We start from the raw sequence: 15,235 nt of genomic DNA, 5'->3' as shown, positions 1-15,235 counted from the left end.
TCGCAATAGAGAAGTAAAACTGCAAAAGAAAAGAAATGTCAATTCTATCATTAAAAAATACAGGGGTAGCTGGGTGGTACAGTCAAACATCTGACTTTAATATTGGCTCAGGTCATGATCTCATGTGAGTGTGTGAGTTCAAGCCCTACATGGGGCTCTGAACTAACAGCACAGAATTCTGTGGCTAGAATTCTGTCTCATTCTCTCTGCCCCCCTTAAAATTAATAAACTTTAAAAAGAGAAAATTAAAAAAAATTAGAACCACATATTTTCTGTTTCCTTAGTAAAATTTGGAGAGTCACCCTCTGCTACCATCTCAAGAACAGGATAAGAGACACAAATTCCAGGTTAATTAAACCCTAGGTGTATATGTGTATATATATATACACATACATATATATGTATGTGTGTGTGTGTGTGTGTGTGTGTGTGTATATATATATATATATATATATATATATATATATAATGTAGACTGCACACCAAGCATGGACCCAACACAGGGCTTGAACTCACCACCCTGAGATCAAGACCTGAGCTGAGATCAAGAGTCAGACACTTAGCCATTTGAGCCACCCAGGCACCCAAACCCTAGGTATCTTTAATTACAAAGCACAGGTTAGCAGTCCCATGGTAAATAAATTTTTTCTTTAAAAAATTCTCAACATGTGCAGGATGTGCTGAAATAAAGTAGCTTATAGAATCATCTCTAAGAATAAAATTTAGGGGCACCTGGGTGGCTCAGTAGGTTAAGCTTCCAACTTCAGCTCAGGTCATGATCTCATGGTTTGTGAGTTCTAGCCCTGCACTGGGCTCTGTGCTGACAGATCAGAGTCTGGAGCTTGCTATGGATTCTGTGTCTCCCTCTCTCCCTGCCCCTCCTCGGCTTGTGCTCTCTCTCTCTCTCTCAAAAATAAATTTTAAAAAAATTTAAAGAATAAAATTTAAAGCTCAGTCTGCTCTTTGACACTGCACATAAATACACACACACACACACACACACACACACACACACACACACACTTCTGAATATGTGTACTGTTTTGTAAAATATAATCATTTTATATTTACATTTATAAGATATAAAATACATTTGGCTTGAAGAGACTGGAAAGTATTTAATTCATATCTATTTACTTTTAACCCACAATTTTAACATCTTTTATTCTCTTTTAGCCACTTCTTTATTTTGACACCCTTCTTCTTACATATAGTCTAAATTGTTATTGTTTTAGTCATTGACTAAAGTTTGTGATTTTCATAGATCCTACTATTTTATTCAACAGTCCATTCCATGAATTATTTATAATTATTATTTCAAGATTTGTACAAAAGTATCAGGAGCATCTTAGATTCCTATGAAATTAAACCTTTACCTTTATTTCATTAGGTCCTCTGTTAATAAAACTAACATCAATCTTACACAGCAGGAATCCATACTTGAACTTTATTATGTCAGGCTCACTTTAATCGCTTCTGAAAGAGTTCTTAACAAAGCTAAGCCCCATAAAAAGAGGCAGATAATCTGTTCTAGGGAGAATGGGGTTATATATGGCAATAATTTGAGCTATGTGTCTGCTTTGAAACATATCCCAAATATTTCCTGAAAAAGCTCTTCTCAGGGATATATCCTAGAAAGGAAAACAGATCGCTTCTAGCATGAGCTAACAAAAACAAAATCCACACCCATGTATAATTTTCTTGGATGAGCCAGCTAGCATAAATGCAGTCAAATTTATAGCACAAGCTCTTACTTGTGTTCCATAAAAAAGCAATTCTAGGGTCATAAAAATATTTTCATATTTCATGTTTCATATTCTAGTACTATAGATTATTGACATTTAATATATCCTAGTTGAACCAAATAAAGAATGGATGAATGAATTTATTGAATACTGCTTGAAATATTGAATTAGTCTTAGACCCAACTTTTCTGCTATTTCAATGCTTTTTTAACTCAAACATAATTGGCTTGTGCAGCATTCAAGGTATTTTGTTCTATTATGTGTATCAATGAATAATTTGTTTTTCACAAAGCTTTATATTTTTCTATCAACAAAACATATTTCATCATTAGTTTTTTTAAATTTTTTTAAATGTTTATTTTTCGAGAGAAAGCTTTATTTATAAAGCTGATTTCTTTAGAGTTTGTTTTTCATACGTTAAGACTCATGCTTGTATCTGGAGATTTGCAGTCTATCTTCCCTTTTTCCTGTTCTGGGTCTGTTCTCCAATTTGCTCCACCTTTACATCTCCTCTCACTCCTTCTCCAAAATAAGCCAAAGGATGTGCTACTTTCAAGAGTCTAATAATTGAATCAAACATTTTCCTAATTTATAACTTAAAAGATTGCCATATACATGTATGCTAACATTTACCAGCCCAGTCCCTCAAGATTTGACAAAGAAATAAAAGAGATCTGTAACAACCAAGTAAAATAGGTCAGGTTAGAACCTGAAAGACAGAGGAAATTCAAACTCTTCACAATGATCTCACTGCTCTCTAAAAAAATCAAACTGAATTTTGTGAGTTGGGCAACTGACTGACAACATGACTATGTAATTAAAGTGAAAAACGCATTGCATTATAATACTAAGATTACAATATATCAAATAAGAAAACGTATTGTGTTTACAATACATCAATTAGCCACTGAACATCATCTGTAGACCTTTCTCCAAGTCTAGAAGGAGATGGGGGTGGAGGGAAGGCAGGAAACACTAGCATCAAGTGAATCACAAAAATATTCTATAAGGGAGTAAAGCTTTAAGACATTTTTGGCCATAATCCACAGTAAGGAATATATATTTTATATTGTGCGCCTGTAGAGAAAAACAATTTTACAGATCAATTACCCTTACTCGGTGCACTCCACTCTGATATTTTCTACTCTATCCTATTCCAATCCCTCCCCCCGCTCTGTCTCTCTCTCCCTCATTCCCTCCCTCCCTCTCTGTTTTGTTTTGTTTTGTTTTAAATGCTGGCCATGACTCTCTCATTTGATTCTAAAAGTGAGGAGAGAAGGAAAATAAGTGAAGAGGTTAAGAGTGGAAGGTGGAGGTGGCTTTGGGGGACTTTGCCCTACAAGGGATATGTACCAATACCTGGAGATATTTTAGATTATCATAACTGGGGGTGGGGATGATACTAGCACCTAGTGGGTAGAGGCCAAGGATGCTGCTAAGCTCCTTATGATGCCCCAGACCGTCCTGCAAAACAATTATCCAGCCCCGATTTCAATAGTACTGAAACTGAGAAATCTCCTCGAGACTAGACAAAACTGGAAAGTCAACAGCACTTTTTAAAGGTTATGAAAAATATGCTTTAAACTTCGAGAGAGGATCTCACAATTAGATTCAGAGGTACTATGACATCAGCAATCTAAGACTTCTCTCCTTCCATAATCCAAAGACAAAAGACAAAAAAAAAAGAAAAACATCAGTTTGCAATTTTCTAACCCAACACAAACTGTGAGGAAGTAATCAATATAGCACTGTGAAAAGCAAACTATGTCCTAGTTAAGAGATAAGTGTTACAAAACATGGAAATCTTTCTTAAGTCCAAAGTACCTATAATACAGTGGGCTTATGTTGCTAGTTATTTTAGACTCTGAATTTCTTCAGGGTAGAAACTAGGTCTTATTCATCTCTGTATTTTCTACTAGGTCCGACTCAACATCTTGCAAATAATAGACACTAAAAAGCATTTGGCTGGAAAAGGAATAAGTAGGTGCCTAGTCTTTAGCAACACATTGGATTTACGTCTCAAAATTATATCTCAACAAACTAAAAAGTATATTCTTCTTAGCCTAAAAATACAAGGATAGTTCAACATGTGGCAGATCCTAGAAGGGACAAAACCAACATAAATGACCACAATCCATGTAACCATGACGATACACTCATTCAAAACTCTTGAAAGTTGTCTCAAAAAAGTCTTGACTATTTTTGACCGTCATGGAACATTAGTAAGTAATCTAAAAATGTTTTTAATATCTATTTTTCGGCAAATTACCAAACAACGAACACACTATCACATTAGTAGATAAGGAAACAGATCTAGAGTAGTTAAATAGGGAGGAGAAGATCATGCAGTTAATGAATTTCACAGCCAGGATTTAAACTCCTCTGATTCTAAAACCCATGCTCTTCTCCATAAAGAGCTCTTCTCCATTTATTGTTTCACGAATAATGGCCCAATCACTCATAGACTGTAATTATCAGCAGCATTTAACAGAACTTAGTGAATGAAATGACATCTATTATAAGTTTGAGTGAAATTCTGTATATTTAGAATAATAAGATCTATCCAAAAAGACAAATGACAAATGAATAAGACAAGAGCCAAAGCCACCAAAACACCAATAAAGGTGAAGTTAGGGGAAAAAAGGAGGAGGAGGAGGAGGAGGAGGAGGAGGAGGAGGAGAAGAAGAAGGTGGCTAGCCAACAGGACAGCAGAGGGGAAAAAAAATTAAACTATAAGCTTCTTGTGAATTACAGAATTTTATTATTTAAAACTCAGGAACGACCCTGCTGTTTTGTAGATGCTGTAATATGACATACAAGGGCCTGCAAAGAATCCTTCTGCAATAAGAATGCTGCCTGGTGCTGTCTTTACAATGCTGGTTAATACTTTGTATTATGTGATCCAAATTTGCTTTCCACATTTTTGAAAGGTTGTGCACAAGAATGAAAAGAGACAGAAATGTAAAGACAATGAAAAAGATGTCTCAGTTGTTAAACACATTCTTTGGGGTCATTTAGTCTAGCGATAATAAAGCAAGGAAATAACTATCTTTTAAAAGTTGGTTGATCCTCATCAAAATGATGTGTCCACATATAAGCATATGGGGGGGAAACGCTGCTAATGAAACCTTTTTAATTATTAGGAAGAATTTTCAAGCATTAGTTAACTACCAATGATGGCTATGAATCACAATGGTAGATATCTTTATAAGTAGCGTATTCCAAAATCAGACTGATACTTTTTCCACAAGCAACCAAAAATGCCTCTCTCATGATGAAAAGTCATGACAAAGTTTAATCTCTGTCCCAGTCTCTCAACAGCTATAACTTCACCTCCCTGAATACTATTATTGGGGGTAATATCCAACAGGAAAGTGTTATTTTATTTAAATTTCTTCCTCCAAAGCTGAATTATGATTGTTTACTGGAAATACATGTTGGGAGAAACCATACCCTGTAAAGCAGATTATTAGGCAGATGAGAAGGAGAACCATGTCTAGGTGTCTACCAGGAGTTCAAATAAGGGAGGATACAGATGTGAATGACATTTCGTTTCTTTCTGTATTTGATAAATGTTTTAGTTCTACTAAATAGCATAACATAAAATTTTCATTCAACTCATATAGCTTTTTATTTATGTGAGATTTTTATGTGTTTATTTCTTATATCTTTAAGTAGTAAAACTGAAGACATTACTTTAGCAAAGAATAATAGAAGTACGTAACAGAATCTAAACTAATCCACTAAAGATAACCAAGCTATCTTTTTCTTACCTCTTAATATTATGATATATTCAGACAAACATGGAAAATGACCAAACTAAAGACTACTGATTATACTTAAGGAAGTATTACAGCTTGTGGGAAATAAACTTTCTATATGCTCTATGATAAAATTAAGATCTATAGTTTCTTCTTATAGATCTATTGTAATAAACACAATTTTCTTATTATTTATAATTTCCATGCAACTTGTATGAAATGAGCGTCTTTTTTTCCTCACTGTATTTACATTTTGTCCAAGCCCATTTGTTGAATAATTTACCCCTTCCCCTTTGGTTTGTGCTACTTTCTATGTTTTTATCACTTATTTGTTTTAATATGCCACTTTGGCATAAGGATTATTTTGAGCAGAAGGCAACTGAGAAGAAGCAGATACAAGAAAAGCTCCTTGCACTCCCCCTATTAGCCTAAAATAGGTATGATATAAATCTGTAAATGTGTCCCCTCTGCCCTCTCTATAAGGAAGGACAGAAGTTAATTATTCTACCAGGCAAAAGATGGCTCCAGAGAAGTCTGTGTAACAAACTTTACTAGGTAACCCTTATCTTCCATTAGTTCACTCATACGTTTATCTTCCTATGATTTGCTACCTAGAAACTCAAAGTCCCTTTCCTTAGTCTTTTCATTTCTCTACAAATCTACTGTTCTTTTGATAAGATACTATAGAAACCCAAGTTCTAACCACCCCCTTTAAGTTTCAAGTAGCTGGAAGCTCCCACAGGTATGCACAATCCACATAATAAACGTGTTTCTCTCTTAATCTGTCTTTTGTCGGTCTAATTTACCATCTCTAGTCCCCAGGGAGCCTACAATGCACAGAGGGAAAAAAAAAAAAGAGTTAACATTTTTCTCTCACACACCCTCCCTCCAGATTCACTTTTAAAAATAAAATACAGGAACTGATTGGGATTATGCCTAAAATATCATTAACCCCAAGACACTGTTTAGAAAAAACATGCATCTTTACAATATTTAGCCTTCCCAATTAGGAACATGAAATGAATACCTACTCACTCAATGACTATCTTCTTTTATGTTAGTAAGTTGTATAGCTTTCTTATTAGTTATTTTTTAAATTTCCTACTGGTTATTTTTAAAATCCCATTTTCTGCTTTTTGGGCAGAATGGGAACTGCTTTTCATTCATTGTCCTAACTAATTATTTTTGGTGCAGTACAAAATAATTCCATATTAATTCCATATCTAGCTGCCTTCTTGAATTTATTGATTCCTGTTGATTCTCATGAAGAAGTCGATTATTCATCAAAGGTGCCAGAAAACTGTGTGTGTGTCGTGCAAGAGGGTGGGTGGTATAGGGGATTCATGTTAGATACTCACCTATCTGGTATATTTTGGCATATACCAAAATAAGTTACAAAAAGATGAAAAAGTTAAAGTTTAAAAAAGTAAATAATAAAAACATGAGAAAATACACAGCTAAATATTTAACTGATTTGGGGATGAATAAAGAGTTTCTACAGATAAAAGAAATGGGAAAAAATTACCATAGATGCAAAAACAGCTATATTAAATTCAATATTTCCAAATGGCCACAGAAAACTAGTAGAGAAACATCAAAATGGGAAATACATTTCAAACAGATGACAGTTAAATGGGTAAAAATCCTAACCATATAAAAAGCTCTTATAAATCAGTAAGAGAAAAACTAATTAATACCCAATAGGAACATGGGCAGGAGAAATAAAAGGAATGAACAGACAATTCATAGAAGATAATCAAACACCAACAAACATATAAAACATTCAACTGCACAACCAAATTCAAATTAAAATGACAGAGAGAGAGAGCATTTTGTACCCTATGCAACTGCAAAGATTTGGTATCTTGAGACAAAACTTAAGCACATCTGACAGGAGTATGGAGCATTATAACCTTTCTGGAAAGCAAGTTGGTATTCCGAACCAAAAGTTTGTAAGAATCAAAGCATGAGTATGTATTTGTGAAATTCTCAGGTATTAGACAAAAGTTCTTATATAAAGATAACCATTATAATATTATTTGTGCTAGCAATTGGAAGCAACTGCAATGCCTCCTAATAAAGGAATAGTTAGGTTGTGGTACACATCTATATAATAGACGATTAGTGCAGCCATTTAAAACATATTTATGAAGAACATCTCATGGCTTTGGAAAAAGCTAATGATATGATATCAGTTGAAAAAATCAGAACAAAATTATATATATAAACATGTAAAATATACACGCATAGGAAAAAGGGAAGAAATACAACAAAATGTTAATGGTTATATTTGGGGGAAAAGATTATGGATAGTTTGTATTTCATTCATTACACTTCGAGGAATTTTCCAGTTATTCTAGAGTAAATACATATTGTTTCTTGCCAAAAGAAACACATACAAAATGCTAATTTACAACTATAGGTAATAGGTATTTTTTTAATACAGCATCAAGTGATGCAAGAAAATTTTCAGAAACAAAGCAAAATAGGTTTAAAAAAAAATCAATAGACTTTTCTTCCACAAGAATAACAGAAGATATCCACTTTTTAAAACTTTTATGTGAATTTTTTCTTCACATAGCCAGCACCATTAAGAAACTTCCAAAGGTAGTAATATCTAACTATTAAATGTCAATCACCAACACAGCCTAAAAAGAAACCCTCATGGAATCAACTACAGCTAAAGTGTGATTGGAATCCAGTGCTTACCTTTCTCACTTACACTCTCACTTTCAATCTCCACATCATCACAACTGGTGTATTCAGGCGTGGAAGCTAATTCCTCCTCTGAACTGCTCAATGAAACCTGGCGCATTTTACCTCCTTTCTTTGATTTATGAGGCTTTGGTGGTGGAGGTCTCACGGACTCCGACTGGTCGGAACTGAGAGAATCGTTCCTTAACATTGTTTCCATCTTTTCCCGTTTTGTTTTCCTCACAGCAGAGCTAGGATCTAAGTGGTGCTGTTTCCGTAGTGAGTCAGTACGTCTCATGTCTGGTCTATCAATGGGTATCGGACTCCTCCGCGGGGTGGGAGGACTATGGTTTGTGGTCCTTTGTGGATAAGAACTTGGTCCCTGAGCCTCTCGAGTTCTTTCCATTGAGTAAGATCGCTGATTCTCCATGGCAGCTCTACGTTCAGATATAGATCTCTGCCTTGATGGTCTTTCCATCCTCAGCATAGAAATCCTAGAATCTTCCAGTTCAGCATTTGCCAAAGAGACATCACTATGCCTTCTCTCATGCCTCGCTCGGGACACTTCAGCATGAATACGCATTTGTTCTTCATAGGGCTGTGGCTTTACTGGATACCGGGCCAAATTCGGATCGCTTCGATAGCGCGCCTGGTACTCCTCCTCTCTCCTTTGCCTTTCATATTCATCTCTGCTCTCCACATCCTCATCATCTACGATATATTCTTTGGAATGCCTATGACTTCTCCTGTTGGAGTCCCTGTAATTTATATGGTCAGACTCTTCGTAAAACTGAGGTTCACGCTGAGACCTCCTATCAGCATAATCCGATGGAGATCTAGGCATGGCGTTATCTGAAGTAGCATATTGTGAATATTCTTCTCTTTCTTCTCTTTGGTCGTATCTTCTATTCTGATCTCTGGATACTGAGGGACTTCGTGTCCTAAGTAACCAAAGAAAAAGACTGATGAGAAGAGCAACGTCTAAACAATTCAACGTTTTGCTGATTCACTGGCAGGTTGACGAATTATATTCAGATAGTTCTTCTACTTTAAAAAAAAAATCTTTTTACAGTCATGCCATAATAAAAGTTTTACTAATATTCATTTTATTCAGTTCAAATAGGAAATGTTAAAGGTACTTTTGATATGGTTCTTCAATGCCTGCACACTACATATGGAATATACTTAAAACGCCCTGAAATAAGACAGCACCATACTCTGCTTCTGCAAAATGGACTTTACTGTGATTTCTTTGCTTTGCTCAATACACTTCGACCATCTCCCAACTGCTATTCAGAGGCTCTGAAAAATTCCACCTGACATTCTCTCTATTCTTGACACCTCGATATGAAGTCACTTGAAAATATAATGAAGCCAAACTGATTTGGCTCAAGAGCTGAATACTTTCTGGCTAAAACTAAACGCTGGCTCTTAAAAATCGTTTTTCATTCATCAGCTACTTATATCACTCCTAGTACTGGTTCAGCTCAATCTTTATCTTAGCATTATATCTCCAACTTTTCTTTACTGTTCTAACTTGAGATACACAATTAAAAAACATACTGAAAATAATGACTTATTCATCACAGAAACAAAAAAAAAATCTTTGTAGAAGTCAGAGAACTGCTATTTTTATTCCATCTTCACTGAGATTAAGGCCAGCTCAATGACACCTCTCTTTGTCATCCCATCTGACCCCTCATACTTCCTCAGAGCCTCAGAAGAACGGACTGTATATTAAGTTCTCAACCTGCCCCTCTAACACTAGTACAATATAGTGGACCCTATAATCATACAGAATACTCTTTGTCAACAAGATATTCACACTGTCCTCTTCCCTGGTACAAACCCAGCTAAATGTCAACCACTAGCCACGAAAAGCAGCGGGGAGATGACAGAAGTTGAGAATTACTATTACAGAGACTTTTGCCAGGACATATGAACGGGAGACGATAAAAAAGCAGGGTCAGTTGAAGTTAAAGATGACCAACACTGGATAGCTCAGTTGTGAATTTCTTACACGATGTGTGTGTGTGTGTGTGTGTGTGTGTGTGTGTGTGTATATAGTATATACATATGTATTTTTTGGCCTAAAAGCAAGAGCAGAGAAAGGATCCAGGTGGAATAACCCAACCCAGGAACAGCCTCCTGCTCCTCTACAGTTTGTGTCATCGAATCTCTTTCCCCTGTATCTGAAATGCAACCTGCCAATGTACTGATTAAGATTGGTTAGTAAAAACAGGAGTCACTCTAGGTTTTCCAGGCTTTAATACAGTGAGGGCTTTAATACAGAATCAAAAGCCACACAACGGAACCAGCAAAGGAGTGAAGGCCAGAGAGGTTAATGCTGCTGTTCTTAGCCTGAAGAACAAAAGACAAGGGTTCTCAAAATGTTCATTAGAAAGCTGCTGTTAGTCTCAAGAGTCTTTGGGGAGTTTGCCACCAATTATTTCAGCTGCCTACGGCATGAGGGTGGTCAATTAACAGGAGCTTGCCAGGAGCCACGGAGACTTTCGCATCTGCCTGTGTGCCTGCCAGCAACCGCTGCTGGACAATAACGGCTTCTGTAATTCTTCCACCTTTCAATGTCACACAAAGGTATAGCCAGGGTAAACTCTCCCCAGAACCACAAAGGACAAAGTATTACAGAAAATGAAGGAACTGGTCTGTTTTCCTAAATGTTCTATGATTAGGCAAGTGGACGTGATTTTTTTTTACATTGATATGTAAATGTACACTTACATATAAAACATTTAGGACTTGAATCTTTTTGGTTTTGCTACATAAAACCGTAGACTCCTATGGTTTAAAATATACAATCAGGGGTGCCTGGGTGGCTCAGTCAGTTGAGCGGCCGACTTTGGCTCAGGTCACGATCTCACTGCTCCATGAGTTTGAGCCCCTAGTCCAGCTCTGTGCTGACATCTCAGAGCCTGGAGCCTAATTTGGATTCTGTGTCTCCTCTCTCTGTCCCTCCCCTGCTCGCCCTCTCTGTCTCAAATATAAACATTAAAAAAAATACATTAAAAAAATAAAATACATAATCAAAACAGAGCACTCAAAATAGAGCATAAACCTACCTAATATCCTATATATGTGTGCCCATTATACATAATTCCTTTTACTTTTTTGTCATTTTTTTATACATATAACGAAAGAAAAAAAATAATTTAGCATGGTGGCAATGTGTCATAAAAAGAATAGAATTAAGGGATCTGAGTTTCTTGGTTCTGTTTTTGTTATTAACCAGTTATTTGAACCTACATGGCCATTTAACCTTTGAAAGTCTATATTTTAGACTATACACATTAATTCATATATTATTTTAACAAATATGTATTAGGTAAGAACTAAATGCCACATACTATAATAGAGATTAGGAATAAAGAAATGATAAGAGAGGATCCTTGATTTTGAGAAGGCGCATGATTCTAAAACTTTTCCATTTCTTAGGGACTATGATCTTATAATACTGACACCATAACTTCATCAAGTTAATATGCCTAAATGAAAGCTTTAGGGATAGCAAAAAAATAATGATACTTCTGTCAAAATGTCAAAATTAACTGTGCCAATTTTCAACATATTCACATCTCTTTAACTGGCTACTTATATCTACTTACTATATTAAAAAAAAACTAACTGAAATAAAAGAGAATTTCTCTAGAGAACTCTAAAGAATAAGCAATTAAATCAGTTCCTCTAAACTGACCATCTAACCTCCATTAGATGCACACTTTATGTCAGAAATTCAAATACATTTTGGGGTGTTATTTTTTTCCAACCTCAGTCAATAAATATATTTGTCTCTAAAAAGACAGATTATTCATAAACCAAATATAATATCAAGAAATTATACTCTTTCAAGAGTAAGATGCTAATGTTTCTCAGATTTATATGATACATAAGAAAGCGATCTTTTTAACTTCATTTATTTTTGAAACTTTTTTATTTGAGTATCGTTGACACACAGTGTTACGTAAGTTTTAGGCATACAACGTGGTGATTCAACTTCTCTATTTGTTATGCTGTGCTCACCACAAGCGTGGCTATCACCTGTTACCATACAACGCTATTACAATATCATTGACTACATTCCCTACGCTGTGCTTTTTATCCCTGTGACTTTTTCATTCTGTAGCTAGAAGCGCGTACCTCCCACGCCCTCTCGCCCACTTTGACCATCCCCTCATTGTTTAAATAAATTCTAATTTCCCTAAAATCCAGTGTGGGTTGAAAAGGAAATTTTATAGCTAGCTATAAGTATATAAATTTTGAAAGCAGTATTGCCTCATTACCATAGACCAGTAAGATCAGATCATCACTTAGAGCTCACTTTTGTGCCTTTGTATTTCCCCAGCACACATTCTATTCCCCATTCTATTTACAATTACCTAATTAGTGTTCTGCATTGTCCACTGGACTTTAAATTTTGAACCAGGAAGGACTGTGTCTATCATACCTTTGTAGTTCCCCTATTAATTCATTCGCTGAACAAATACTTATTTAGGGCTTAATATGTGCCAGCTATGATTCTTGTTGCTGGAACTACATTAGAGAGGAGACACATAAAGTCCCGGCCCTAAATAAGCTTTCTTTCTAGTAGGCAAGACAAACAATCAGCAAATAAATTAGGCACTAAACAAATAAAGGCAATTCCATACAGTGGTAAATACTATGAAAGAAAATTGAAACAGGGCAAATTTATGAAATGTATCTGAAGGAAGCTACTTTTGGTAAGAAATGTCTTCCTGAAAAGGTACATTTGAACCAAGACCTCAGTAATGTAGGTACATTGAGTGTAGCCCATTTATATAAAATATACAACTTCACTGGAAATGTTTTGGGTGTTCTCATTCAGTTACTATCACTTTGGTTTTTGTTGTTGTTGTTTACTGAAAACTGTGTTATAAAATATAAAATCTACCAAATTCTTGATTGTTTGATATAAATCACGGATTTTCCAGGTAGTTCATCTCTAGAATCCATCTAAAATCAGTCCATCAAGCCTCCTCCTGTACCCCTCCTTTTCAAAAGATTTCATGCTCTCAAACTGAGAAAATTCCAGTTCCACATTATACTTGATCCCAGTTGGGAGTCAAAAGAAAAATGACCAGATGAAAGCAGAATGAAGGGGTATTGGCTTTATAATATTATAAAAAACACTTACATGCCTGCCTTAAGATTAATACAAATTAATCTCTAAAATGTGGGACCTAAGGCCATACAAGAAAGTAAAATCAATCAATCAATCAATCAATCAGAAAATGGTACAGAGAAATCGAATATTTTGAAGGCAATTCAACCTAACAGTGGCCTTCCTCCTCCTTACTATACTTCTTCCCTAAGTAATCTTACCCATTTCTATCCAGGAATGTATATTATACTCTAAAGCAAGGAGGTTCATGAGGAACAGCAACTGGGTCTATGGACGCTGGCACATAATAGATGCTCAATAAATATCTGTTGAATTAAAGAACTGGTTAATTCTCCCTTAGATGATCTCTACTTTTCATGATATGCTCTTTCCTTCTATACCCAAACCCACCAATTTGCTAAAATAGTCTAGTTATTCTCTTTCCCCTACTGCTGTCTTGGCAGTGATAACACTATCAGGGAAAGGAAGGAACTGCTTTTCTTAGTAGTGCATGTTGTATGTTACTTTGGCTTTTGTCGTTGAGCTTCAAAATCCAACAATTGTTTATAAAATGATTTCTTTGGCAAATGTACTCTGAGTGTCAATCGCTTTACAATTAAACATTTAAAACAAAATCTCTTTGTAAATTAGGGGATGCTAGTAATACATTTAGCATCACACTTGGTGTTATGGGACAGAGGGAGGGCGAAGAAAAGAAAACATGTCATTCCCTGAGGAATGAACATAAATTTTTGAAAGTAAGTAGAGTACAAATAAAGTGACTATAGTGAGCCTTTACAATAGAAAAAATATATTCTATTTTATTGGTAAATAATATTTATCATAGAATTCAGTTCCAAAAGAAAGCCTATTATTAATTAGCACTTAGAAAGTCATCTACGTGCTTTTTAAAATCATACCTTAGAAAAATTGAATTCAACATTAAATCCAGCCATCACATTGTTCTAGAGATTATGAAATTTGCCTGAAGCATCTGAATCATCCTGTAGATGCTGATTTGTACTGGATTTAAGTAAAAATAGAACAGTGCTCATGATTTCTGAAATTGGGATAACTATTGTCACTGTTACTTAACATGAAATTAAGTTTTTAAAAATGCATTCTAAGGTATAGTATCTTATAGTATATTAAAGCTATGCTGGGAGCGAGGCAAGTTTTATTCTACGACTACTCTTGTCAAACAATGAAGAATCTGCTATCATTTAGTCCAAAATATTAAAATATTCTGTCAAATAATTTTACCAACTAGATCATGAATTACTTCATTTATACTCTCCTTTAAATTAAAACTGCTGTGTTTTCTTAGACACCATATATTTTTTTCAGGAACTGAAGAAAACCTATGAAAATTCAAGTACTATATCACTAATCTCCATCTTCCCTACTGCCCTTTATAAGCAAGTCTTAGCATTTATTCTTATCAGGTGGAAAACATCTAATAGGTAAAAGAATATAATGATAAATTATACAAATCTCTAAACAATCATAAAGGATTTAACACTATTTCACGCACAAATTATAATTCAGAAGAATGGAACAATTCATCCAAGATGTTATATGTCACTTAATCCTTCCAAGACGCTGAGATATTAAGAGGCAGGATCCAAAATTATGCCTTTCTTTAGAATAAAATGTATTTGTGACATCATATGGTGCCTTACTTTTTACCTCTATGCTTCAATCAATCCCTATTTCTGATATAACAATATCAGTATATATATATTTGTATTCACTTTATATGTGCCTCATATCTGTTCATCTTACCTCTTTATTGAAATCTAGGTTATTACAATTATTTTCTCTCTCACCATATTATAGGGTAGCATTTCTGTTCATTGCTTGTAATTATTTTGTCATATGGACTATTCAATCTATTT

General features: G+C 35.0%; 1 protein-coding gene across 2 annotated transcripts in view; it reads right to left on the bottom strand.

The window, feature by feature from the left end:
- The window catches only part of RIMS2 (regulating synaptic membrane exocytosis 2), a 601,992-nt gene that overhangs the window by 317,910 nt on the left and 268,847 nt on the right, over nt 1-15,235 (bottom strand). For both annotated transcript variants that reach the window (XM_042972687.1, XM_042972686.1), the window contains one exon: nt 8,216-9,141. In XM_042972687.1, coding sequence (XP_042828621.1) covers nt 8,216-9,141 — 926 coding nt within the window. The remainder of the gene's footprint in view (nt 1-8,215; nt 9,142-15,235) is intronic.

Source organism: Panthera tigris, chromosome F2, assembly GCF_018350195.1.
Source record: "Panthera tigris isolate Pti1 chromosome F2, P.tigris_Pti1_mat1.1, whole genome shotgun sequence".
Taxonomy (NCBI): Eukaryota; Metazoa; Chordata; class Mammalia; order Carnivora; family Felidae; genus Panthera; species Panthera tigris.
Note: the sequence above shows the minus strand (reverse complement) of the source record. Positions and strands in the feature narration are given on the sequence as shown.